The sequence below is a fragment of the Lepus europaeus genome, chromosome 22 (assembly GCF_033115175.1).
Source record: "Lepus europaeus isolate LE1 chromosome 22, mLepTim1.pri, whole genome shotgun sequence".
Taxonomy (NCBI): domain Eukaryota; kingdom Metazoa; phylum Chordata; class Mammalia; order Lagomorpha; family Leporidae; genus Lepus; species Lepus europaeus.
Genome location: NC_084848.1, coordinates 41,358,840 through 41,386,506, shown reverse-complemented (window position 1 = coordinate 41,386,506; position 27,667 = coordinate 41,358,840). Strand labels below are relative to the sequence as shown.

General features: G+C 50.3%; 1 protein-coding gene across 2 annotated transcripts; it reads right to left on the bottom strand.

Moving 5' to 3' along the window:
• PPP1R36 (protein phosphatase 1 regulatory subunit 36) lies at positions 1–27,497 on the bottom strand. 2 transcript variants are annotated; one of them, XM_062181439.1, is made up of 11 exons: positions 27,403–27,497; positions 26,823–26,887; positions 18,573–18,659; positions 17,626–17,717; positions 17,471–17,537; positions 13,825–13,923; positions 8,293–8,427; positions 2,603–2,645; positions 1,416–1,594; positions 1,151–1,327; positions 1–342 (listed from the first exon to the last, which is right to left on the bottom strand). In XM_062181439.1, exons 1-11 carry the CDS (start codon positions 27,469–27,471, stop codon positions 159–161), a joined length of 1,197 nt encoding a protein of 398 aa, XP_062037423.1. In that variant the 5' UTR covers positions 27,472–27,497; the 3' UTR covers positions 1–158. The 2 variants fall into 2 exon arrangements, with proteins under 2 accessions (XP_062037423.1, XP_062037424.1); XM_062181440.1 differs by lacking the exons at positions 17,471–17,537; positions 17,626–17,717.
• Between the last annotated feature and the right edge of the window lie 170 nt (positions 27,498–27,667).

Here is a 27,667-nt window from a genome sequence, read left to right as displayed (position 1 = left end):
TGGAATTCTTTAATCGTCCACAGCCGTTCTTTAGGACACACACTTGGGCCGTTTTCGAAGGCTTACTGATAGTAAGATACTCATCCGGATCCAGCGGCTAAGGTCTTGTGCTTCGTTTACAAACGCAGGGACTCTCTTGCGGAGACGGGAGACCCGGGTTACTTAGAGTAAGGCGTGTGAGAAGACAGGGTTCTCATGACCAAGTGCAGCGTGTCCTGAATCCTCATGTTGTTCCTCTCTATCAGGGACGGGTGTCTCCCAGCCTTCTCTGTCTCCTCGGGTTCAAGGGGGAGAAGGGTGTGCGGGTTGAACAGAGACCGAGGCTCCCCCAAGATGCCAACTCTGTGAAAAGTATGAATGGTACAGATGAAGCAGTAAGGCCCAAGACTGTGGGCCTGCCTCTGTGTGTGTGTGTGCACTAAAGCTAAGACTAACACACGCACACGCCTGTTTTTGTAACGCTGTTCTATTCCCCGTGAACTCCCACTGAATTCTTACACATTTCCCAACAATATTTCTATTTTTCACATAGCAGAAAAACCTCCCCCTTAGAAAGTCTGTGACTTGGGGCCGGCACTGTGGCACAGCAGGTTAACACCCTGGCCTGAAGCGCCGGCATCCCATATGGACGTAGGTTCTAGTCCCGGCTGCTCCACTTCCCATCCAGCTCTCTGCTACGGCCTGGGAAAGCAGTAGAAGATGGCCCAAGTCCTTGGGCCCCTGCACCCATGTGGGAGACCCAGAAGAAGCTCCTGGCTCCTGGCTTCAGATCAGTGCAGCTCTGGCCGTTGCGGCCATCTGGGGAGTGAACCAGTGGATGGAAGACCTCTCTCTCTCTCTTTCTCTCTCTCTGTAATTCTGTCTTTCAAATAAAAAAATAAAATAAATCTTAAAAAAAAAATAAAGTCTGTGACTCACTCCTCCCAACTCAAACTCCTTGGAGTCTGGCACGATCTTGTAGCAATGTCTTTCTTGTCTAGGCGCAGGTACCTAGGGGTGCTCTGGCTGGCAAACGGGTGGGGAGGGGCAGGGGGAATGTAGGGAGGCGGGTGCTCTCATCCCTGCAAAACCCTGGCAGAGGCCCCTCCTGCCCCCACACCCCCCAAGCCACAACACAGGCCTATCCCTTCCTGCTCTTTGGACCACTTACTTTGGCAGGGGTACAAAGTCCAGGTGTGTCTGAGCCGGGAGCTTGGTGCCTACTTGATGATACTTTTTCTCAACGATAGTCTGAGCTTTTTCCCGGTGAGAGGGCAGCAGGGTGGACATAACGGGGGAGCGCATGTTAATGGCTTTCTTGATCGCTGGGCGTTTTGCCATCATTCTCCTGCGAGGGGAGGGGGAGGTGACATGCGGGTCACTTTGTCCTGCTTTCTAGAACCCCACTTCAGCTTAGAGAAGCCGGAAGGTCATACCTGAATTGCACGAAGGTCATGCGTTTCTTCTCCCCTCCTAATTCTTCATCCTCACGTTTTCTTCGAGGGATGTTGAACATGCTGGTACGAAAGAGCCGTCCTACCTCCTCCTCAATCTCTGTCAAGTGCTGACGCCGGAAGACAACCCAAGCCACATACGTGCAGAAAGTGTAAAAACACTGCAACAGGAAGCAGGCAGGAATCACCTTCCCCAGCCGCCGTAAGTCACACTGCTATGTAGACACAAGCTGGGCGAGGGGGGGGGGGGCAGTTCCGCAATATTCCTGCAAAGCTCTGCGAAATCCAACACCTACTCACCTTTGCAGGGGGAAAAATCAGATCAGAAATTAAGGTGAGGCCGGTGCTGTGGTGCAGTGAGTTAAAGCCCCAATCTGCAGTGCCAGCATCCCATACGAGTGCTGGTTCGAGTCCCGGCTGCTGCTCTTCTGGTCCAGCTCTCTGCTATGGCCTGGGAGAGCAGTAGAAGATGCCTCAAATTCTTGGGCCCCTGCACCCATGTGGGTGACGCAGAAGAAGCTCCTGGCTCCTGGATTCGGATCAGCACAGCTCCAGCCATTGCGGCCATTTGGGGAGTGAACCAGCAGATGGAAGACCTCTCTCTCTGCCTCTATCTCTCTCTGTAACTCTGTCTTTCAAATAAATAAAAATACATCTTTAAAAAAATTTAAGGCACAGCATCTAGTATATTAGCATCCTTTTCAGTAGGATATGTAATAAAACCGAGTGCCTGCCAAAATGTACAGGTTACTGCTCTATATCATGCTTTCTGTCAAAGAGAAAAGCTCTAAAACGCAAGTGAGCAGCTGGCACTGTGGATCAGTGGGTCAAAGTCACAGCCTGCAGTACTGGCATCCCATATGGGTACCAGTTCGAATCCCCGCCACTCCACTTCTGATCCAGCTCCCTGTTAATGTGCCTGGGAAAGCAGCGGAGGATGGCCCAAGTGCTGGGGCCCCTGCAGCCATGTGAGAGACCTGAATGAAGCTCCTGACTTTGGCCTGGCCATTGTGGAACCAGCAGATGGAAGATCTTTCTCCTCCTCTCTGCCTCTCTTTCTTCTTCTCCCTCCTCTCTAACTTTTTCAAATGAATAAACAAATCCTTTTTTTTTTTTTAAAAAAGTGGGCATCTTAAAGAAAATTAAAAATACAAATGTAAGTGACTCACCTCAAAGAATTTCCAGTCTTTCTGTGTATCTGAGATTTTCTCCCTGCAAAATAACAAAGCATGACTCTCGGGTGAGGAGAAAGTTCAGTCTTCCAGTGGTCTGGCTCCTGTCCATCTTCCCCGAATGTGGCCCCAAGTCTAGCTAGCTGCATCAAAGCTATCAAATGGCATTGATAAGGAGTCTCAACACTTTATTCAACTTCCTTGGTTACTCCAGACGAAACCCTTAGAGGGCACGATCAAATGATGTGTGACTGTACAGATCAGGTACAGTGAGGAAGTACATTCCTGCCCATGCTGCTGGGGAGGAAAGGCAGTGGGAAAGTGACAGAGGTGATGTGAAATATCAGGAGGATTTGGGAGTACAGAACCAGAGGATAAGTCCACACTGAAGGAGAAGAAATCTTCACTGACGACTGTGGTTGCTGGGTGCCAAAGAAACAGCCATGCAAGGCAGGCATTGTGGTTCAGGGGGCTCATCTGCCACTTGGGACACCTGCAGCCCATACCGGGGTACTGGTTGGAGTCCCAGCTGCTCCTCTTCTAATCCGGCTCCCTGCTAATGCACCTGGGAAGCAGCAGGTGATGGCCCAAGTGCTTGGGGCCCTGCACCCATGTGGGAGACCCGGATGGAGTCTGTGATTTCTGGCTTCTGTTTGGCCTAGTGTGAACTGTTACAGCCATTTGGGGAATTAGCCAGTGGATGGATAATCTCTCTCTCTCTCTCTCTCCCCCTGTCTTTTAACTATACATATATGTACACACACACACACACACATACAACTTTTAAAAAAAGGAACACACAAAATGGACAAAATCCTATATCATGCCATCAATAGACTGACTTGCACCTTATCTCTTAAGGACAGAAATTTCCCCAAGAGTCCTTGCAACCCAAATTCAGGCCCAAGAGCATTGTACTGGTCTGGGCACACTGATGAGACTGTTTCTCCTCTCCCAACACAGACCATTCCAGTTCTGACCCCCACTTTAGGGAAGCTGGCAGGCCTGCAAGGGGGCTGTGCACCTGCGGTCACTCGACCGGTCCCGTGGGCCAGGGCTAGCCCGAGCGCTCGGGTTCTGCTGCTGCTTTTGCAGGCGTGGGTCTTCCTTGCAGTAACCGTGACTCCTGGGACTGGCCCTGGGACTGGGCTCTCCAGAGCCATCCACAAACCCAAACCCCTCAAAACCTGTCACCTCTTCACATTGCCTGTAGGGACCCAAACTAGCCAGTCACTTATGGGTGTGAGGCTGGTGAGGCGGCTCAGCATTTGCTGGGACCTGTTCTCTCTTCCTGCACACTCTTAACTATACACTGATGTCCTCGAGTGCAAGTCTTTTTTTTAAGATTTATTTTATTTATTTGAAAGGTAGAGTTACAGAGAGAGAGAGAGGGAGAGGTCTTCCATTCATTGGTTCACTCCCCAAATGGCCTCAATGGCCAGAGCTGTGCCGATCCAAAGCCAGGAGCCAGAAGCTTCTTCTAGGTCTCCCACACAGGTGCAGGGGCCCAAGGACTTAGGCCATCCTCTGCTGCTTTCTCAGGTGCATTAGCAGGGAGCTGGATGGAAAGTGGAACAGCTGGGACTCAAACTGGCATTCATATGGGATGCAGGCTGGGGTTTTAACCCGCTGCACCACAGCACCGGCCCCAAGTGCAAGCCTTCAACAAAGAATTAAGGCAAGAGCTACACTGGGTACAGACTGGATGCCAAATGCTGTGCTGGCCCTTCTCATTTATCGCTGCACCTGGTCCTTGTAGTTTCCCTTTGAGGTCACCAGTGTTGTTATTCCCATATTACAGCTGAAGAAACTCAAGTTGTGGCTCAAGTCACATACATGGGAATTTCAAAGAGTCCCTGGGAAACACTCATTATTAGAAAACTATGTGTACACCAAAATAAGCTTATCTTCCACTCTCATTTTTCACAAATTTTATGAAGTGCCCTCATGTACCCAGGAATCCAAGCAATATGATAGAATCTTTCCTTGTGGCATAATTATTTATAGTTTTTAAAATCCCAAGTCAGTTTGTAATGTGTATGTGAGTTGACATTAAGTATAGGAAGTAAAATATCATTATTATTTTCATTTGGAAGACAGAGGGCAAAGGACAGGTACTGGTTCACTTCCCAAATGCCTACAATGGCTGGAGCAACCCTAGGGTTGAAACCAAGGGCCAGGAACCCGACCCAGATGTCTCTTGTGGGTGCCAGGGACACAATCACCTGAGCTACGACCACTCTCTTCCAGGGTCTGCGTTAGCAGGAAGCTGGAATCAGGAGCTGGACTGGGGATTGAACCAGGCATTCTGATATGGGGTGCAGGTGTCCCAACTGGCCTCTTACCCGCTAGGTCAAATGTTTGCCCCTAGAATTAGCTTTTTTTTAAGATTTATTTATTTATTTATATTTTAAAGGCAGAAATACAGAGAGAAGGCCAGGGGCTGAGAGAGAGAGAGAGAGAGAGAGAGAGAGGTCTTCCATCCACTGGTTCACTCCCCAGATGGCCGCAACAACTGGAGCTGCACCAATCCAAAGCCAGGAGCTTCTTCCAGGTCTCTCACGCGGGTGCAGGGGACCAAGCACTTGATCCATCTTCCACTGCTTTCCCAGGCCACAGCAGAGAGCTGCATCAGAAGTGGAGCAGCCAGGACTCAAACCGGCACCCATATGGTATATGGCCTTTACTAGGCCAAGGTGAGCATTGGGCCTAGTAGTTAAGATGCCAGTTAAGACAATGGCAGCCAACATCCAATGCTGAGGTTGAAGACTCAGATCTGCTCCCAATCCAGCTTCCTGCTGATGTGCACTGCAGGAGGCAGCGAGTGATGGGTCACGCACTCGAGCCCCTGCCACCCACTTGGGAGACCTGGATTAAGTCCCTGGCCTCCAGCTTCAGCCTGGCCCCAGCCCTGGCTATTGTGTGTATGTGGGAAGTGAATCAGCTCTCTGTCTGCCTCTCAAATAAATGAAACATTTTAAAAAGATCCATCCTTGCTACAGGATACATATAGAGGAATCATACAAAAAGCCAGCTTCCAGTTAGAAAATGGTCAAACCTAAATGAACAGGCAATACATTCTTTCATACCAAAAAAAAAAAAAAAAAAAGAGCACATTCTCTGTCGTCACAAAAGCTTTCAAAGTCAGATAGAACAAGTTTGAGATTTTTATGCACTTTTAAACTTCACAATTATTAAAATAATAAAACCCAATACAGGTAAGGGTGCTTATTGGTAACGACAACAAAATGTTTTAACCTTTCCGGAGAACAATCTGGCACTACGTATCCAGAGCTACAAAACAGTATGTGCCTTCTAGATAAATATAATCTGGGTAGCAGGCCATGAAGAAATTGCCCAAATGGGGGCTGGCGCTGTGGTGTAGCGGGTATAGCCACCACCCGCAGTGCCAGCATCCCATAAGGGTGCTGGTTCGAGACCCAGCTGCTCCACTTCTGCTCCAGCTCTCTGCTATGGGAAAGCAGTGGAAGATGGCCCAGGTGCTTGGGCCCACACACCCATGTGGGAGACCTGGAGGAAGCTAGCTTCGGATCGGCCCAGCTCTGAGTGAACCAGCAGATGGAAGACCTCCCTCTCCCTGTCTCTGCCTCTGCCTCTTTGCAACTCTTTCAAATAAATCTTTTAAAAAAAGAAATTGCCCAAATGAAGTAATTTATGTAGATATTTAATGCAGAAATATTATAAGACAGAAAAAAGTGAAAGCACACCAATGTACACAAAAAGAATGGTTAAATAAATGACAGTATGACATGGTAGAATAATGACAGCTGCCATTCAAAGTTCTAAGGGAGATCATATAAGAATAATAGAAAGTACACAGAAGATGTAGACAAGGAAAACATACATGCGAATGACTGCATGTGTAAGCCCATTAACAGAGCTGTATACACACTCTGCAAAGGTGGGGAAGGGGGCCGGCGCTGTGGCAAAGCAAGTAAAGCTGCTGCCTGCAGTGCCGGCATCCCATATGGGTGCCGGTTCGAGTTCTGGCTGCTCCACTTCCGATCCAGCTCTCTGCTATGGCCTGGGAAAAGAAGCAAAGTTGGCCCAAGTGCTTGGGGCTCTGCACCCACTTGGGAGACCTGGAAGAAGCTCCTGTTATCTGTCTAGTCCAGCCACAGCTGTTGTAGCCATTTGGGGAGTGAACCAGCAGATAGAAGATCTGTCTGTCTGTCTGTCTCTCTCTGTAACTTTGACTTTCAAATTAAATAAACAAATCTCAAAAAAATAGGGAAGAAAAGATTGGGAATGTGGAGACAAGTACATCATGCATTAGGTTCGTCCACTGAGTTAAAAAACAATTCTAGCTGTGGTGAGGATGCAAGATGCAGATCTTGGGCTGCTGTGAACCTGCTCAGAGGAGACTGTGGTTTGAGGACTGGAGCTTTCTGTCCTGTGACCCCAAACATTCCTGTAATGAGGCTCTTTTTAATAATTTTTTTAAAAAAGATTTAATTATTTATTTGACAGAGAGAGAGCGAGCGAGAGAGAGAGAGAGCACTTCCATTAGCTGGTTCACTCCACAAATGGCCTCAATGACCAGACGAAAGCCAGGAGCCAAAAACTCCATCCTGGTCTCCCACATGGGTATCAGGGGCCCAGGTACTTGGGCCATCTTCCACTGCCTTCCCAGGTGCATTAGCAGGGAACTGGATGGGAAGTGCAGCAGCCAGGTCTCGAATTGGTGCTCATATGGGATGCCATTGTCACAGGTAGCTCCTTAACTCACTGTGCCCCAACACCACCTTCCTCCTTTTTGCATTCTAATTGCAATAGCATAGAAACTGCCACTCCGAAGTTGTCTTCCCGCAGACAAAGTCATCTCATAAGCACCGCTTAGCAGGTGGTACTCACAACCAGGCTGCTGCAACTAGGCAGCGGAAGGGGCGGAGCCATGCAGTCCCCTAAGGACCACACTGGCCGATCATTTGCCTCCCCCACCCACCCAGCCCCTACTCCCTGCAAGGCAGCAGGAGCCCCTCCTGGCTGAGAGGCCGAGGTACTCACTGCCATACAGTATAGTTTCTAAACTATCATTGGAGATTCTGGGGTTCCTTCCAACCCACTTCGGCTCTCTCAAAGGAGACATCACAGGTGTTTAGGACAGAGTTTCACCTGAGTCCAGGTATTCTGGACAAGAAAAATGGAACACTTTCTCTAGAGTACCAAAAGTTAGGTGAAAGTGGGATCTCTGGGCTGGCGCTGTGGCGTAGCAGGTAAAGCCGCCACCTGCAGTGCTGGCATCCCATATGGGTGCCGGTTCGAATCCCAGCTGCTCCACTACTGAACCAGCTCTCTGCTATGGCCTGGGAAAGTAGCAGAAGATGGCCCAAGTGCCCCCTGCATCTATGTGGGAAACCCAGAGGAGGCTCCTGGCTCCTGACTCCTGGATTCGGATAAGGCCAAGGCCATTTGGGGGATGAAACAGCAGATGGAAGACCTTTCTCTCTGTGTCTCTCCCTCTGTCTGTAACTCTGCCTCTCAAATATATAAATAAAATCTATTTTAAAAAGCTCATGGAGAAATGGGATGAAAAGACAGGTTCACTGTGGTAGGGAAAAAAACACGGAAATCCAAGTGTTGTGTCTTCAGAACCCGCATTTCCCGTGACCTTTGCGAAGAGCCGGGTACAGTGGGGCGGAGGGAGGGCTCTGGCGCTGGCTTACTTCCCGCAGGACATGTGGTGCTTGTCCGGCATGCCCAGGCCCAGCACGAGGACACAGTACTTCTGCGCCAGGTAGCTCTGCGCTGCTTCCAACTTACTCGCAGCCAGCTCCATCTCTTTTTTCTCCACAAGGCCTCTGCGGGCGGGGAAAAAACACTGTGCGTTAACCTCGGCAAGTGCTTTTTTTTTTTTTTTTTTTTTTGACAGGCAGAGTGGACAGTGAGAGAGAGAGACAGAGAGAAAGGTCTTCCTTTACCGTTGGTTCACCCTCTAATGGCCACCGCAGCCGGCGCGCTGTGGCCAGTGCATTGTGCTGATCCGAAGCCAGGAGCCAGGTGTTTCTCCTGGTCTCCCATGCGGGTGCAGGGCCCAAGCACTTGGGCCATCCTCCACTGCCCTCCCGGGCCACAGTAGAGAGCTGGCCTGGAAGAGGAGCAACCGGGACAGAATCCGGCGCCCTGACCAGGACTAGAACCCTGGGTGCCGGCACCGCAGGTAGAGGATTAGCCTAGTGAGCCACAGCGCTGGCTGGCAAATGTCTATTGGGATCCGCAAAAACATCAGCGCCATTAGCTACGATCACGAAAGAGACACAAGTGAGCCCACAGACCTCACTTTCCCGATGAACTCACCTGAGCTGTGGGGTAGGAAAAATCCTCAAAGCCCCTTGCCACTTAATCGCTGGAATCGGCATCTCGGGTCTACGGAGAATTTCTAGTGTTTTATATATCCGTTATTACTTAATGCCATGTGTCCTTAATTTTAAATTTTGTAAAATTTGTATTAATGAATTTATTAGACTCCACCTATACCGATTCACTCCCTAAATGCCCACAGTGGCAGGGGCTGGGCTGAAGCCAGGAGCTAGGAGCTCAAGCCAGGTCTCCCACATGGGCGACAGGAACCCAATCAGTGCTAGAACCTATTTAGGCCACTGAGGCCTCAGGGCCGATGAAGCTGGGCGCAGACAGGGACTCTGAAGGCTGGGGAGGTGCTTCTTGCTCTGGACATTCCCAGCTGCTAAGACAAGCACTGAAACATCACCAAGCAGCCTTCTGCACGGCCCAGCCACCTGATCGGGGTCCCTGTGGCACTCTGCATCTCCCCTCAACAGCATCTGAGCACACCGAGTGAAGCCTGGCTTCAAACCCCTGCCCTGTGTCCCAGCAGGCCTAACCCCCTCTGCCTTTACCCCTGCCCCCACCCTGACTCTCTCTCTAAGATTTTATCTGAAAGGCAGAGTTACAGAGAGAGACGGAGAGACAGAACAGCCTCAACAGGCAGGGCTGGGCCAGACCTAAGCCAGGAGCCAGGAGCCTCTCATCCGGGTCCCCCATGTGGGTGCAGGGGCCCCAGGGCTTGGGCCATCGTCTGCTGCTTTCTCAGGTGCATCAGCAGGGAGCTGGATTGGAAGTGGAGCAGAAGGGACATGAACCAGGGACCCTACAGGACGTCAGCATTGCAGGCAGCAGCCTAACCCGTTATGCCACAACGCCGGCCCCAAATAAAGTCTTTTCCACTTAACCAGCTGCCTCCTTGCCTTCTTTGAAGCTTAAAATGCAAAAAAAGCTAACAATCACTTGGGCCATCACCCGCTGCCTGCCAGGGTCTGCATCAGCAGGAAACTGAATTCAGGAGCTGGAGCTGGCAATCAAACCCAGGTACCACGGTGAGGGGTGCGGGTGGATTAACCCACACTGTGACTGTCAGGCGGTCGCCCCGTCCCTAGGTCCCCAGTGTCACATCTGGGTAGTCCTAGTTCCCGCAGAGCAGTTCAGCCAACAAATGACTCAACTGGTTGTTGAGAAAGCTGGCTGTCTCAGTTTTCCAATTTTCCTGATACCTTACCTAGGCAGCACCAACTGTGGTCCTGGTGTCACCACAAATCCTGGGCGTGGGGCTGCGGCCGCGGGCCCACCTTTGGTTCTGTGTTTAGCTGTGCTCGCTGGGGAGGCAGGTGTGGGCTATCAGTCACTCTGGGAACCCCGGGCATCAGTGACATAACCCAGCTCCCCTGTGAAAACATTGCCCCACTGCCCATCGAATTGCAAATGAACTTTCTAGGAGACAAAGCTGTTCTTGGCTGACACCATGGCTGAAGGCTAATTCTACAAGATTTCTGCAGTGTGATCCTGCAGGAGATTATTAAAAATAATATTATTAAAATAATTATAGGTTATTAAAATAATCTAGGCTAGGGAAGCTGACTTAGATGCAAATGGAGAGGCCAAGCTGACGTGGCTGCAGCAATTCTGTCTCTGAAAGCATCCCTCCTCCTCTGCTTCTCTTTCCACTTTGTCCTGCAACACGGCCTTAAGTACGCCTGAGACACTGGTCTTTACAAGTGCAAGTGGCTGGGGCCGGGTCTGTAGAGTAGTAGGTGAAGCCTCCGCCTGTGGTGCCGGCATCCCGTAAGGGCACCAGTTCGAGTCCTGGCTGCTCTGCTTCCTATCCAGCTCTCTGCTAATGGCCTGGGAAAGCAGAGGAGGATGGTTCAAGTGCTTGGGCCCCTGCACCCATGTGGGAGACCCGGAAGAAGCTTCTGGCTCCTGGCTTCAGAACAGCCCAGCTCCAGCTGTTGTGGCCTTTTAGGGAGTGAACAAGGGGATGGAAGATCTCTCTCTCTCTGTCTCTCCCCCCACCCTCTCTGTAACTCTGACTCTCAAATAAATAAATAAATAAATCTTTAAAAATGCAAATGATAACACTGATAAAATTTTGTTGAAACTGATATATTTATATATTACTGACAACAAAACAATGTTGTAAAAAAGTTGGAAAATAAATTTGGACCCAATAATCTCTCGCATGGAAATTTATTCTTTAAGAAAACAATCACCCAGGGTTGGCGCTATGGTGTAGCAGGTAAAGCTGCCACCTGCAGTGCCAGCAGCCCATATGGGCACCGGTTCAAGTCTCTGCGGCTCCACTTCCTATCCAGCTCTCTGCTAATGGCCTGGGAAAGCAGAGGAGGATGGTTCAAGTGCTTGAGCCCCTGAAGCCATGCAGGAGACCTGGGAAAAGCTCCTGGCTTCGGATCAGCACAGCTCCAGCCATTGCGGCCATCTGGGGAGTGAACCAGCAGATGGAAGACCTTGCTCCCTCTCTCTCTCTCTACCTCTTCTATCTCTGTGTAACTTATTTCAAAAAAAAAAATTTAAAAAATCATTCAAAATTGGGGAGCAAATTTTACACACGAAATATCCAGTAAAGGTGTTATTTATTAGAAAAAGTGGAAATCACCAAAATATATAAAATAGAGGAAAATTTTAAAGACTTGATATTTATTAACCTGATATATCAGTGGGTCTCTGTGGGATTTAACCCAGGCATCAAAATCTGTACCCTGAAACACCATTTTATACTATCTCTTAATAGGTTATCAATTCATATATATTGGTTTGCTGGAAATTTGTGCAACTGCCAGTGAGGATGGTAATAATTGGAAAAGTGCTTCTGATACGATGTTTGAAGCCCACACATAATTGTGCCTTTGTTCAGAAGCTTCAAATCCTCAGGATGAATGGCTCGACCCTAGAAAAGAGAGCAGAGGGGCTTGGGAGTGGGTGTGCGATGCACTGCACAGCGGGGAAGGCAGAGGCTTTTAGACAGATCTGGGTTCAAATCTCAGCCCCAGCAGCCACTGCTATGTCCTCTCCAACAAACTCCCGAACCTCCCGGAGACCAAGTTTTTCCAGCTACCAAATGGGAATGAGGCTACCGCTTCCAGAATGAGGGCTTTTCAAAACCCAAGCCGGCCGCCTCTGACATCTCTCCAGCCCTATCTGCTCTCTTCCTCCAGGCTATGGGTTTTTTTCCCACGTGCGCACTACTGGGTCAATGCAACAGGTTGGATATTGACTGTCTCCCAAAGGGGCATGTATTAAAGGCTTGGTCCCCAAAGTGTTTTTTTTTTTAAAAAAGAAGATTTATTTATTTATTTGAAAGTCAGAGTTACACAGAGAGAGAAGGAGAAGCAGAGAGAGAGACAGAGAGAGATCTTCCATCCACTGGTTCACTCCCCAATTGGCTGCATTGCCTGGAGCTGCGCAGGAGCCAGGAGCTTCTTCCAGGTCTCCCACGCAGGTGCAGGGGCCCAATGACCTAGGCTATCTTCTACTGCTTTCCCAGGCCACAGCAAAGAGCTGGATCGGAAGTGGAGCAGCCGGGACTCAAACAGGTGCCCATATGGGATGCCAGCACTGCAGGTGGTGGCTTTACCTGCTACCTCAAAGCACTGGCCCCTATTTTTTTTTTCTTTTTTTAAAAAGTTTTTATTTATTTATTTGAGAGGTAGAGTTACAGACAGGGGGTGGGGGTATGTCTTCCATCACTGGTTCACTCCCCAAATGGCCTCAACAGCCAGAGTTGTGCCAATCCAAAGTCAGGAGCCAGGAGCTTCTTCCCAGTCTCCCATGTGGGTGCAGGGGCCTAAGGACTTGGGCCATCCTCCACTGCTTTCCCAGGCTACAACAGAGAGCTGGATCGGAAGTGGAGCAGCCGGGACTAGAACCGGCACCCATATGGGATGCCAGCGCTGCAGGTGGAGGCTTAACCTGCTGTGCCATGGCGCCAGTCTCCCTATTTTTATTCTTAAAACACATCTTGACCCAGGCTAGCCCCAGCAGGAGCTCAGTAACCAGTATGGCTACTGGCTACCCTACCAAGCAGTGCAAGTCCAGATGTTGTTTGCTTTTTGTGCTTATACAGTTCTTGCTAAACGGTTTGTAAATATCTAGTAAGAAAAGCCAAGAATTACAAAAATTAGTGGATTTGTCCAAAATGACATTCCACATGACAGCAGAAAAACCCGAGGTTTCTTAAGCGGCTTTTACAGAATTTAGCTGCTCTAGGCAGAAGTGGCTCTGAGATGCACACCCAGGGCAAGAATCTGGCAACTCAGAGTCCAGAGCAGAACAATGGCTCCCGGCATTGATGGCCTTTTGGAAGCCATGGAACTTTCCATGTGCACGGAATGCCCTCCCCAGCGTGTGTGGCGCCAACCCAGTGATTGCTCGCAGGAATGCTGGAGAGAGCCATTAACTTGTCCCTGCAGACTGTTGCAAAATGCAAAGCCCTTGTATGCAGTCAAGCAGTTTGAAAAACATGTTATAGATAGATGTATCTGGGCAGCAGTTTTGAAAAGAAAAAAAAGGGCCAGCACCGTGGCTCACTTGGTTAATCCTCTGCCTGTGGTGCGGGCATCCCATATGGGCGCTGGTTCTAGTCCCAGCTGCTCCACTCCCAATCCAGCTCTCTGCTATGGCCTGGGAAAGCAGTGGATGATGGCCGAAGCTTGGGCCCCTGCACCCATGTGGGAGACCCGGAAGAAGCTCCTGGCTCCTGCCTTTGTATCAGCTCAGCTCCGGCCATTGTGGCCATTTGGGGAGTGAACCAGTGGATGGAAGACTTTTCTATCTCTACCTTTCACTGCCTATAACTCTACCTCTCAAATAAATAAAAATAAATAAAATCTTTAAAAAAAAATACTGGCGTGATAAGAGTCCAAAGTACATTATGAAATCTTACTTACACCATATAGCTTTTGGGTTTCTTTTCCAGTGAGTTTTTTTCCAAGTAATATGCTAAGTAGTACAATAATGCCATGAGGAAATTGTCAAGACTCTTATTCCTGTGAGGAGATATGAAAAAAAGAAAATACGTAAACACTCGCATAATTCAAATATAAGGTTTCACATTAAAAAAAAACAACAACAACACATGGGCACACAGCAAAAGAATAAGTAGAAATGTTTCATTGTGCCTTGTGCACAATTAGTTGGCCATTTAAAATTCTACCAACTGGGGCCAGCGCTGTGGCAGAGCAGGTAAAGCTGGTACCTGCAGCACTGGCATCTCATATGGGTGCTGGTTCCAGTCCCAGCTGCTCCAGTTCTGATCCAGCTCCCTGCTAATGTGCTGAGAAAGCAGTGGAAGGTGGACCAAGTCCTTAAGCCCCTGCACCAATGTGGAAGACCAGGAAGAAGCTCCTGGCTCCTGGCTTCGGACCGGCCCAGCTCTGGCCACTGCGGTCATTTGGGAAGTTAACCAGCGATGAAAGACCTCTCTTTCTCTCTCTCTCTCTGTCTCTGCCTCTGTAACACTCCCCAGATGACCACAATGGCCAAAGCTGGGCAGATCTTGAGCTTCTTCCAGGTCTCCCACGGGGATGCAGGGGCCCAAGCACTTGGGCCATCTTATGTTTTTCCAGGCCATAGCAGAGAGCTGGATCAGAAGTGGGGCAGCCGGGACTCGAACCGGCATCCATATGGGATGCTGGCACTGCAAGCAGTGGCTTTATCTTCTACACCACAGCGCCGGTCCCTAGAAACGGTTTTTAAACAATGAAAATATGTCGCCTAATAAAAACCTTTATAAAGTGAAAGTGCTGGCCCCTCTTTAAAATTTTTTTAATTAAGTACGTAAATGTACCAAGTTAGTAGGCTCTTCTCTCACGTCTTCATTACCATCCGCCTTCCTAGTGGCAGCCACTTTTGGGAGTTTGATGTGAAGACGCCCTAGGATTTCTAAAGCAGGCAATCACATACCACACCCTCCCTCGGCAGCATAGGCTGACACATGAGCAGCCCTTAAGATGTCTCCTTCTGGCCGTCAGTGGGATGATGCTATAGATACCATTCTTTGCTTGTGCGACCTGGACCCCTGCGACACTTTGTACAGATTCTCCCCATCTTATCCACAGCTGAAGAGAGTGCTCCACATCTCCCAAGTTATTTAGCCAGGCCCCTACGGGTGGGTATTGAGGTCTTTGAAAAATGCTGGCGGTAGACTGAAATCACTGGAACATTTTTCTCGCCAGAGACTGGGCTGACATTCAACGCCGTCTCGGGTGTTTTTCATTAGAAGTCATTGTCGTCTTTCTAACTGTTCTTCTCACACGACTTTTGTTGTCTTTTCTCTATGCCCAAATGGAACTTCTTATTCTGGCATGCTTTTTTTTTTTAAAGATTTATTTTATTTATTTGAAAGGCAGTGTTACAGAGAGAGAGAGAGGGAGGTAGAGGCAGAAAGGTCTTCCATTCATGGTTCACTCCCCAAATGGCCGCAATGGCTGGAGCTGAGCCGATCCGTTTCCCATGTGGGTGCAGGAGCCCAAGGACTTGGGCCATCTTCTGCTGCTTTCCCAGGCCATAGCAGAGAGCTGGATCAGAAGTGGAGCAGCTGGGACTCGAACCGTCACCCACATGGGATGCCGCTGCTGCAGGCTGGAGCTTTACCCCGCTGTGCCACAGGCGCCCTGGCGTGCTTCCTGCAGCTACACCTGTACGGCAGGATGAAGGGGCCCTTCCCAAATGTTGGTAACTCCCCGTCTCCAGTTGAGTTGCCCAGGAAACAGACCCCAAGAAGGCGACAGGAGAGTAAGAGGCCTATTTGGAGAGGGATTTCAGGTAACATCAGTGGGGGGTGGGAGGGTGGGGGCAGGGCTGTCAACAGGTCATCATCATAGAATTGTGGGATACAGCTACCCCAACAGAAGGAAACTGGGGTTTTATCTGTGAGCTCCCCCTCTGGCACGGACACCTCCGTGTTCCCAGCATGCCCTGCGGTCGGAATGAGTGTGTCCTGGGGTGGAGGCAGGCCTTGCATTAGTCACAGGTGCTCGCCCTACAATGCGTGCTATGGGGATTTGGGGAGGGAGGTAACAGGTTAGAATCCCTACCCCTGACTGAGCACTCAGAAGAGCAGGTGCCACGGGCCACACCACAGAGCTGCCACTACTGCTTTCCCATTTTGAAGTTGAGGGAAGCGAGGCTGAGAAAGGTTAGGAGGGGTGGACAGCTGGCTCAACAGTGAAGACCTCGTTTGGGATGCACGCCGAGTCCCTGGGCTCAAGTCCATCTCCACTTCCAATCCAGCTTCCTGCTAGTGGGCACCCTGGGAAGCATCCAGGCGATGGCTCAGCTACGTGGGTCCCTGCCACCCATACGGGAGACCCAGACTGAGTGTGGGAGTCCTGGCTGCTGCAGGCTGGCTGTCTCTGTCTCAAATACAATCAATTAAAAAAAAAAAAAAAAGCTTAAAAAGGCCTAGAAACTTGTGTAGAATCACACACCTAGTACTTGTCAAGGCTCCCAAACTTAACAGGTGGAGAAAATAAATCTTTCATAAATTGGCAAATCCTGAAGCTGGCGCTGTGGTGCAGCGGGTTAACGCCCTGGCCTGAAGCGCAGGCATCCCATAAGGTGCTGGTTCTAGTCCCGGCTGCTCCACTTCCAATCCAGCTCCCTGCTATAGCCTGGGAAAGCAGTGGAGGATGGCCCAAGTGCTTGGGCCCTGCACCCACGTGGGAGACCCGGAAGAAGCTCCTGGCTTCAGATCAGTGCAGCTCTGGCTGTTGCAGCCAATTGGGGAGTGAACCAGCGGATGGAAGACCTCCCTTTTCCTCTCTCTCTGCCTCTCCTCTCTCTGTGTAACTCTGACTTTCAAATAAAATAAATAAATCTTTTTAAAAAATTGGTAAATCCTTTAGCCATTCTACAAATATGAAGTGTCCTCTAAAAGTTCACAGAAAATTGATATGATCAGAAAACTATGCCTAGATTTTAAAACAACTGATGCACAAGAACAAGTGCATCCTCTCATTCCATTTCTGAAGCCTCTTCACTTTGCAGCCTATACCGGGACTCTGGCCTCCTCCTCCCTCCTGGGCCCTGGGGGCTCTCGGGATCTCTGGCCTCCTCCTCCCTCCTGGGCCCTGGGGGCTCTCGGGATCTCTGGCCTCCTCCTCCCTCCTGGGCCCTGGGGGCTCTCGGGATCTCTGGCCTCCTCCTCCCTCCTGGGCCCTGGGGGCTCTCGGGATCTCTGGCCTCCTCCTCCCTCCTGGGCCCTGGGGGCTCTTGGGATCTCTGGCCTCCTCCTCTCTCCTGGGCCCTGGGGCTCTCAGGATCTCTGGCTTCCTCTCCTGGCCTGGGCCTTGGGGGCTCTCGGGATCTCTGGCCTCCTCCTCCCTCCTGGGCCCTGGGGGCTCTCGGGATCTCTGGCTTCCTCTCCCAGGATTCTTGGTGTCAGCCTTAGAGACTGAGTCCCACGCGGACGGCTTGCCTAGGAGCCAGCCTCGCGTGGTTTCTCCAGAAAGCGGGTGTGTCCTCACTTAGCTGACGGGAGGCCTGCAGAATGAGGGGTGATCAGTTCGAGAACGTCCCGCAGGCACGACGCACCTCATAAACGTTGTAAAGGAACAGATGCGCTGCTTCTCGGAGTCCTGCAGCAAGAGCAGCACGACAACTGGAAGGAGAGAAGGGGACAGTGTGCAGAGCCGCCTTGGACGCTCACGCCAGACAAGCTCCGGGAGGACCGGGAAGCAGGCACTCACACTTCACGTCATCCAGCGTCACGCAGCCCAGCCGGCCTCGCTTCTCTAAGGTTTTGGTCGAGTCTCTTGAGACAAGCCTTTTATCTGTCAACCTGTTTTGGAACATAACAGCCTCCAGCAGTGTTGCCAAAGTTTTTGCAGCTAATCTGCATAAGGTCTGTACTATTGGGAGCCCCGGAGGGGTGGGAGGGGGTCCTGCTCGGCTTTTGTTTAATGTGACATCATCTCAGAATGCATTATATGAGGGGCCAGTGCTGTGGTACAGCAGGAAAATGCTCGGGCCTGAAGCGCTGGCATCCCATACGGGCGCCGGTTCGAGTCCCGGCTGCTCGTCTTCCCATCCAGCTCTCTGCTGTGGCCTGGGAAAGCAGTAGAAGATGGCCCAAGTGTTTGGGCCCCTGTACCTGCATAGGAAACTGGGAAGAAGCTCCTGGCTCCTGGCTTTGGATCAGCCCAGCTCTGGCCGTTACGGCCATTTGGGGAGTGAACCAGCAGATGGAAGACCTCTCTCTGTCTCTCCTCTCTCTGTGTAACTCTGACTTTCAAATGGATAAATGAACATTTTTTAAAAAAAAGAATGCATTATATGAAACATTATAATAGCTATGCCAAGAGCAAGAGAAATGCACACTGCCAGATATAAAATGATATTAAATTCCATCCAAAATAGATCATTTCAATCTTCTATTTCTGATGCCGCTACTATCTGGGGCTTTAATGAATGGCACAAAATGGTACCCATAGCCCAGTGATCCTAGAGACACATTTAAAGGGGCTAATGTCACTCCCACAATTCTGAAATAGTGCATAATATTCTTTCCTTGGTGGGCATCTGCACTGCAGCCTAGGAGAATGGAATGGTGTTCTCCTCCGAGTTTGTAAAGACTTGGGCCATTCCACTGAGCCGCGCTGGCTGCAGAACGGGCATAGCTGAGAGGCTAAGCTACCTTTCTGAAGCGGAACCATCCATTTCGGCAAAGTGAACTGTTCTGCCTTTCTTTCCTTTCTCCTTTTGTTCCACCGCAGGCATGAAACTGCAATAGAGATAAGATGATCAGGAACTTGACTTCTTCCCAGGGAAAAACAAAAGTCACAGCTCGTGTATTCTTAGGACGAACAGATGCTTGTGATTCAAAAGGTTCACGGAAAAATGGAATTAAGAGTTCACTTTGGTGCACCAGTTTTCAAGCCCTCCCATACGTGTCAAGTGCTCTTACACAATGTCTTTTAATTCTCCTAGCAAATCCATAAAAAATACTATCATTATACCATTTTTTTTTTACATGAGCAAAACCAAAGTTCAGGAAGAGATGAAAGAATTTGACCAAGATCCCAGAGCACTGGGGCCGGCACTGTGGTGTAGCGGGTAAAGCTGCCACCTGCAGTGCCAGCATCCCCTATGGGTGCTGGTTTGAGTCCCAGCTGCTCCGCATCTGGATAAACACACCCAGAGCCTTGCCCTCTGCCCAGTGTTATGTGTCTCCCTGTTCCGGGGCAATGCAGTATAATAGGAACACTTGCCCTTGACGTTACTCATTTACTTTCTTCTCTCAGGAGGTTTGTTTTTGCCAATCCCCGGTGATATTCTGTTGTACCACAGGTTAGCTCAGTTCCTTCAAGTCTGTAGATGGTGCCACCTCAAGAAAATGATTTTTTGGTCTTTTTCTGGTTTTTTTTTTTTTTTTTAACTATTGGCACCAAATTGGCCAGTGGATTATTTCTTTTTTTTTTTTTTTTTTTTAAAGATTTATTTGTATGGACGCTGAGTTCTAGTCCCGGTTGCTCCTCTTCCAGCCCAGCTCTCTACTGTGGCCCAGGAATGCAGTGGAGGATGGCCCAAGTGTTTGGGCCCTGCACTCGCATGGGAGACCAGGAAGAAACACCTGGCTCCTGGCTTCGGATAGGCACAGCGCCGGCCCTAGCAGCCGTTTGGGGAGTGAACCAACGGAAGGAAGACCTTTCAACTCTCTCTCACTATCTATAACTCTACCTGTCAAATAAAAAAAAATTATTTATTTATTTGAAAGGCAGAGCTACAGAGAGGCAGAGGCAGAGAGAGAGAAGTCTTCTATCCACTGGTTCACTCCCCAAATGGCTGCAACAGCTAGAACTGGGCCCATCTGAAGCCAGGAGCCAGGAGCTTCTTCCGGGTCTCCCACACAGGTGCTGGGGCCCAAGGACATGGGCCATCCTCCACTGCCTTCCCAGGTACATCAGCAGGGAGCTGAATCAGAAGTGGAGTAGGGTCCGGCGCTGTGGTGCAGCAAGTTGAAGTGCCAGCGTCCCATCTGGGCAGTGGTTTGGGTCATGGCTGATAGGACGTCTCTCTCTCTCTCTCTCTCTCTCTCTCTCTCTCTCTCTCTCTCTCTTTCAAATAAATAAAATAAATCTTTAAAGAAAAAAACTATCAAGCTTTATAAAAAAAAAAAAAGAAAGAAAGAAGAAGAGGAGCAGCCGGGACTGGAACCAGCACCCATATGGGATACCAGCACTGCAGGCAGCTGCTTTACCCGCTATGCCACAGCGCCGGCCCCCAGACATTTCCTAATTACTTTCTGAAGCCCATTCTGCTTGCTGATGTCTAACATGCAGATTATCACCTCCAGTCCTTAATATAACCACCCTAATTAAGAACACAAAGCTGGAGCCATCATTGTGATGCCATAGGTTAAATTTCTGCCTGCAGCACCGGCATCCCATGTGAGCCCTGGTTTGAGTCCTGGCTGCTTCACTTCTGATCCAGCTCCCTGCTGATGTGCCTGGGAAGGCAGAGGAAGATGGCTGGTGATGGGGTGTAGCAGGTAAAGCTGCCGCCTGCAGTGTCAGCATCCTATATGGCTGCCGGTTCAAAACACGGCTGCTCCACTTCTGATCCAGCTCTCTGCTATGGCCTGGGAAAGCAGTAGAAGATGGCCCAAGTCCTTGGATCCCTGCACCCACGTGGGAGACCTGGAAGAAGCTCCTGGCTCCTGGCTTCAGATGAACCCAGCTCCACCCATTGTGGCCACTTGAGGAGTAAACCAGTGGATGAAAGACCTCTCTCTCTCTCTCTCTCTCTCTCTCTCTCTCTCTGCCTCTGCCTCTCTGTAATTCTTTCAAAAAATAAATAAATCTTTTAAACAAACAAACAAAAAGATCATCTAGTGAAAGCTGTCATCATTTGCCAGAGAACTAAGACCTGGAGACACTGACCCACGTCCCAGCATTTGAAATTCAGTGGGCAGTGCCTGCCCTTAGCCACTAACTGGCATTTACTCTCTGATCTCCGGGCGTGCCTTATCTGAGTGGCTTTTGTTTGACTGCATTTGCTCTCTTCAGCTGATGAGATGGATTTCACTTGTGAGCGCCTTGCCAGGTTCTAAAGGCAGCCCATGGGGCTGACGCTGTCGCACAGTGGGCTAAGTCACCATCTGCGATGCCGGCATCCCATATGGGCAGTGGTTCAAGTCCTGGCTGCTCCACACCCAATCCAGCTCCCTGCTACTGTGCCTGTGAAGGCAGTGGAAGATGATCCAAGTGCGTGGGCCCTTACCGTCCATGTGGGAGACCTGGGTGGAGTTCCAGGCTCCTGGCTTCAGCTTGGCTCAACCCCAGCTGCTGCGGCCATTTGGGGAGTGAACCAGCAGATGGAGGCTTGCACGTGCTCTCTCTCCTCCTTCCCTGTCTCTCTGTAATTCTGCCTTTCAAATAAATCAATCTTAAAAATAAATAAATAACACAACCCATGCTCACAGCACATTTGGAATCACTACAAGGCTGCCTTAGTAATAACTGAAAATTGCTTTTTGAATCGCACCTCTGGTTGGCTCACCCAGCACAATATGGGAAATTTTCCCCCTCCTACAGTCTCCCTCGTCTCCCCCGCCCCCCAATCTGGCACCTCATTTAGAATCTGGTTCTTAAGCAGACGCATTTTGGAAATGTGTTTTCCTAGAATTACAACATCATCTGTCATTCTCTTTTGCCCCAAAATGAACAAGGACAAAATCTCATGCTCGCTCCCTCTGGAACTCATCACTTAAACGTAGAAGGCTGGGCCGCTCTTGGCTTAAGCACAACCTCGAGCTTCTCCAGGGTGACTAGAGAGGCTGCTCTTGTGCCAGGATGAACACAGAAGCGTGGAGCTTCCGGAGGTGCAGGATCTCCTTGGCTGTGCGTCCTCAGGGGAGTCGACAGCCAATGACCTTAGCCAAGACTCATGCAGAGGGTGCTCTTCCAGCTGGGGGCAGGGCACTTCACACAAGAAGAGATAGGACTGCGGCTGGTGCTGTGGCGCAGTGGGTTAAAGCCCCGGCCTGCAGCCCCAGTATCCCATATGGGCGCCGGTTTGAGTCCCGGCTGCTCCTCTTCCGATCCTACTCTGCTATGGCCTGGGAAAGCAGTAGAAGATGGCCCAAGTCCTTGGGCCCCTGCACCCACGTGGGAGACCTGGAAGAAGCTTCTGGCTCCTGGCTTCGGATCAGCACAGCTGTGGCCACTGCCCTCAGTGACACCCTCATGTACTCCTCCAAGGTAATGTGCTTTTTTTTTTTTTTTTTTAAGATTTATTTATTTATTTGAAAGAGAGAGAGAGAGAGGTCTTCCGTCCGATGGTTCACTCCCCAGATGGCCACAACCTCCCCTAAGAAACTGTTCCTGTCCACTGGGCTTCAGCAAATCCATGCCCCATACATGGATCAGGATGCTGAACCCTGCACAGCTTGGGGGGGTAGGGGGCAGCGGCAGCAATACCTGGTGAGTGCCCCCAAGGGGAGTGGCAGCTTCTGGCAGAAAGAGGTGCAACATCATTGCTACCCAAATACTCCCCTCAATAGGAGCCAGAAAGGGTCTGGTTCATTTTTTTTTAAGAATTATTTTATTTATTTGAAAGACAGTTACAGAGTTAGAGACAGAGAGAGGTCTTCAATCCGCTGATTCACACCCCAAATGGCTGCAACAGCTGGAGCTGAGCTGATCCAAAGCCAGGAGCTTTTTCTGGGTCTCCTGTGTAGGTGAAGGGGTTCAAGGAGTTGGGCCATCCTCAGCTGCTTTCCCAAGGACATCAGAAGGGAGCTGGCTTGGAAGTGGAGCAGCCAGGACTCGAACCGGTGCCCATATGGGATGCCTGCACTGCAGGCCAGGGCTTTAACCTGCTGTGCCACAGGGCCGGCCCCCTGGTTCTATTCCAGGAGAGCAGCAGACACGCCTGCCCGTGCCTCCAACCACCAAGCTCCTTCCCAGCACACACGGGAAGAGGGGCTGTGTCCCTTCCAGATCTCTCATGTTTTCTCCTGGTCCCAGTCCCACCTTCCTTGTTCTATCTATTCATCTCTTCTTTCTCCCAGAAAAAGTTCAAAGTCTTCCTGCTTTGGAGATGAAACCAACATAGAACAGTATGTCATTTGTGGCACAGCGGGTTAAGCCACCACCTGCAACACCAGCATCCTATATGAGCACCTGTTCAAGTCCCGGCTGCCCCGCTTCTGATCCAGCTCCCTGCTATGGCCTGGGAAAGCAGCAGAAGACGGCCCAAGTGCTCAGGCCCCTGCACCCACATGGGAGACCTGGAAGAAGCTCCGGGCTCCTGGCTTCGGACTGGCCCAGCTCCCGCTGTTGCAGCCATTTAGGGAGTGAGCCATCGGATGGAAAACCTCTGTCTCTCCCTCTTTCTTTCTCTGTAACTCTCTCATATAAATAAATAAATAAATATTTTTTTAAAAAATGTGCTTGGGATACCTACATTCCATATTGGAGTATCTAGGTTATAGTCCTGGTTCTGTTCCCATTTCTTGCTTTTTGATAGTGCACACCCTGGGAGGCAGCAGGTGATGGCTCACGTGGGAGACCCAGATTGTACCTTGCTCACCCTGAGCTGTTGCAAACATTCGGGGATCTCTCCTGGTCTGTCTGTCTCCCTCTGTCTCTCTCCCTTTCCAATAAAATAATCCGTACATGATTATATGTTACAGTGTGATATTCCAATGCCTGTATACAATGTTAATGATCATGGTGGCATGCCCACCACCTCACACATTTATCATTTATTTGTGTTGGTAACATTAATATTCCTCTCTATACTAGCTATTTTGAAATATATAATTAACTAAAACCTACATTTTAAATCATACCACCTCACAGGTATTCTCTGAAATCAGTGGAAATCAAATCAAGCTATATTTTAAGAACAGGGGCCTGCGCTGTGGTGTAGCGGGTAAAGCCACCACCTGCAGTGCCAGCATCCCGTATGGGTGCCAGTTGGAGACCTGGCTGCTTCGCTTCCGATCCAGCTCTCCGCTACGGCCTGGGAAAGCAGCAGAAGATGGCCCAAGTCCTTGGGCCCCTGCACCCACGTGGGAGACCCAGAAGGAGCTCCTGGCTCCTGGCTTTGGATCAGCACAGCTCCGGCCGTTGCGGCCATCTGGGGAGTGAACCAGCAGATGGAAGACCTCTCTCTCTGCCTCTGCCTCTCTGCAACTCTGCCTTTCAAATATTTGAAGTATATATATATAATACCACTATAAATCACATAGCATGATGTATATATATAACACCACTATAAATCACATCTGCTGAGCCACTGTCTCTCCATGGCTGCCAGCCTCATTCACGTGCACATATCAGAGCAACCTCAGGCACAGGACTCTGTCTCTTTGATTCTGCACAAGGGTGAAGGGCAAAGCCAGCCAGCACCCGGAGCCAACCTGAACGCCGCCCCTCCCTCTCCCACCACATCCAGGCACAGCACCTTAGCAATTCTGCCCAAGCGTCCTGGCAACACCCTCTCTGAACTACGTCTTAGTCGCCCCCGCCTTCTCTCTGTTTCCCCGACACGGAGCTCTTTTAGGCTGTTTGCCATGTGTGCAGGAGTCCTCCCTTGTCTGCAGTTTGTCTCCAAGGCTCCAGTTCCTGTAGACAACCATGCTCTGAACACAGTGCAGTATAATGTGAGCAGCTGCATCCACTTCGTTTCAACTTTGGCATACGGTTACCCTTGTTCTATTGAATTGTTGGTTATTGTTGCTAATATCTTGCTGTACCTACTTTGTAAGCTAAACCTTGTCATACACGCGTATGTATAGGAGAAAACATTCTATGTAGAGTTTGGGCCTATCTGGCTCAGGCATCTACTGGACGTCTTAGAACTGTATTCCTACACGGATAAAGGGGAACCACAGTGTAACTCTCTGTAATTCATCTTTTTTTTTTTTTTTTGACAGGTAGAGTTACAGACAGTGAGAGAGAGAGACAGAGAGAAAGGTCTTCCTTCCATTGGTTCACCCCCCAAATGGCGGCCATGGCCAGAGCTACGCCGATCCAAAGCCAGGAACCAGGTGCTTCTTCCTGGTCTCCCATGCGGGTGCAGGGCCCAAGCACTTGGGCCATCCTCCACTGCACTCCCGGGCAATAGCAGAGAGCTGGACTGGAAGAGAAGCAACTGGGACTAGAACGCGGTGCCCATATGGGATGCCAGCACCGCAGGCAGAGGATTAACCAAGTGAACCACAGCGCTGGACCCTCGGTAATTCTTCTAATCAGTGCCCTGTCTCTAGTCTTCCCCCACTTGAATCTAGCTGCTTTCTTTGCTTTTTTTTTTTTTAAGATTTATTTATTATTTATTTGAGAAGCAGAGTTACAGAGAGAGAGAGAGAGGTCTTCCACTTGCTGGTTCACTCCCCAAATGGCTACAACAACCAGGGCTTCCTCCAGGTCTCCCACGCAGGTGCAGGGGCCCAAGCACTTGGGCCATCTTCTACTGCTTTCCCAAGCACATTAGCAGGGAACTGGATCGGAAGTGGAGCAGCCAGGACTCGCACCAGAACCCATATGGGATGTCAGCGTTGCAGGCGGCAGCTTTACCCTCTACGCCACAGCACTGGCCCCTACCTGCTTTCTTAACAGGCTCAATAAACATTTGTTTAGCTCCTGGTTTGTAAAGTTTCTGCAGTGGCTCCAGAGAAATAAATAGAAGTCAGAGAGCCCCTGCCCCTGAGGGGCTTGCAGTCTAGCAGAGGGAGAGAGCACACACAGTGGAAGGGGTTTGGCATCAGATAAATCCTGCTTCGTGCTGGCAGTTCTGCGACTTAGTAGCTCTATCCCTTTGGCTCGATTAATCTCCCTGAGCTCATTACAGCTATAAAATGAGGATATTAGTGATCACTTTCTACAGCTATTGTAAGAATGAGAGCAATATGCAAATATCTGCCATAAAGGTACACAGCATAGTGGCTTGTGTTATTAATTTAGCTATAATTGTTTAAAAGTTAGCGTTTTCTCAATGGAGGTTAAAATTTGGATTTTGCGGCCGGCGCCGTGGCTCAACAGGCTAATCCTCCGCCTTGCGGCGCCGGCACACCGGGTTCTAGTCCCGGTCGGGGCACCGATCCTGTCCCGGTTGCCCCTCTTCCAGGCCAGCTCTCTGCTGTGGCCAGGGAGTGCAGTGGAGGATGGCTCTCTCTCACTGTCCACTCTGCCTGTCAAAAAAAAAAAAAAGAAAAAGAAAAAAAAGAAAAATTTGGATTTTGCAAAGAGGGTCGGCGCCATGGCATAGTAAATTAAGCCTCCGCCTGCGGTGCCGGCATCCCACATGGACCCCAGTTCGAGTCCCTCCTGTTCCACTTCCAATCCAGCTCTCTGCTGTGGCCTGGGAAAGCAGTGGAAGATGGCCCTAGTCCTTGGGCCCCTGACACCCACGTGAGAACTGAGAGGAAGCTCCTGGATCCTGGCTTTAGACCAGCCCAGCTCCAGCCTTTGTGGCCATTTGGAGGAGTGAACCATCGGATGGTTCTCTGATTTTGCCTTTCAAATACATGCATCTTAAAAAAAAAGAAAGAAAGAAAGAAAGAAAGAAAGAAAGAAAGAAAGAAAGAAAGAAAGAAAGAAAGAAAGAAAGAAGGAAGGAAGGAAGGAAGGAAGGAAGGAAGGAAGGAAGAAAGAAAGAAAGAAAGAAAAAGAAATTTTATGCAGTAGTTGAGAATACAGACTCTGAGCCAAACAGACCTACATTTAAATGCTCTTAGCTGTCCTTGAACTGCATGATTAGGCCAACTCCTGCAATTTTCCAGAAAGCACTCAATCCTTGGATTTCTGGGTTATCCAGCAGTTGTTTCAAACAGTGGACTGATTAACACAGTGCCCGGCACTCACTAACTCCTCTCTGTCGCTGAACACATGGCCATTTTTTAAAATAAACATTCTAATACAGTTTGGGGAAAATTTACCTTCTGAATTCAAGAGTTCTGGTCTCATCTTTCCAGTACCACATCCCTAGTCGCAATCCCAATTGCTGTAAAATGAGATAATTTCAGCAGAGGCACTTAAGAGTTCAAGCCACACCTCGCAATAAACCTTTCCCAACGACCCCCACTAGTCCCTCTTTTTATAATAAAGATGGAGAATCTTCAAACTTTTTTTTTTAACTCGAAGCCAGGGTTTTCGTCCTTTGGGACGGTTGTTAGCTGTAGCTTCAGCAGGAAGGGAGAGGAGGGGGAAGACAATTTAGACCGCAGCTGATTCAAAGCGGATCGTAGCCACGACTCGAGTAAGTGGGGTGTGGCCCCCAGGGCCTCATCTTGGCAGCTGGCACTCAGGAGGGCGAGCCCCCTGCCTCTCCCCGGACCCCGCCCGCGCCCTGGGGCCAAGGGTGCCACCAACCCCTTGGGGGCCGAGGCGGGCATGGGCTCTACGGAGGGAGCCACAGATCAACGCCGTCCGCCTGCTGGACAGTCTGGGTGTTGCGGGTGACCAGGGCCAGGGCGCGGGCGCCACCGCCTCCGGGGGCGACCCCCAGGCCGCGCTTACTTCCAGCAGGGTCGAGGTCTGCCAGTCCAAGCGCCTCCGCCTCGAATACAGCTCGGGCACCGAGTACATGGCCTCGCCCGGCGCCTCCCGGCGTTGCCCAGGCCACGGCCCGCGGGGGGCGGGGCGTGGGGCGGGGCGGACACCGGAGCGAGGGGCGGGGCGCGGGGCGAGGGACGGGGCGCGCGGGGCGCGGGGCGGGGCACGGGGACCCGAGCGAGGGGCGTGGCGGGTCGCGGGGCGGGGCGTGGCGGGGTGCGGGGCGGGG

Bases quoted from the DNA above. Each gene is read 5' to 3' on its own strand.
- PPP1R36 (XM_062181439.1), bottom strand. From the start codon at position 27,471: ATGTACTCGGTGCCCGAGCTGTATTCGAGGCGGAGGCGCTTGGACTGG. The intron at 26,888-27,402 runs GTAAGCGCGGCC...CTCATTTTACAG, and splicing joins AGACCTCGACCCTGCTGGAA to CAATTGGGATTGCGACTAGG. The intron at 17,718-18,572 runs GTAGCTTAGCCT...GTTCCAAAACAG, and splicing joins GATGGTTCCGCTTCAGAAAG to GTTGACAGATAAAAGGCTTG.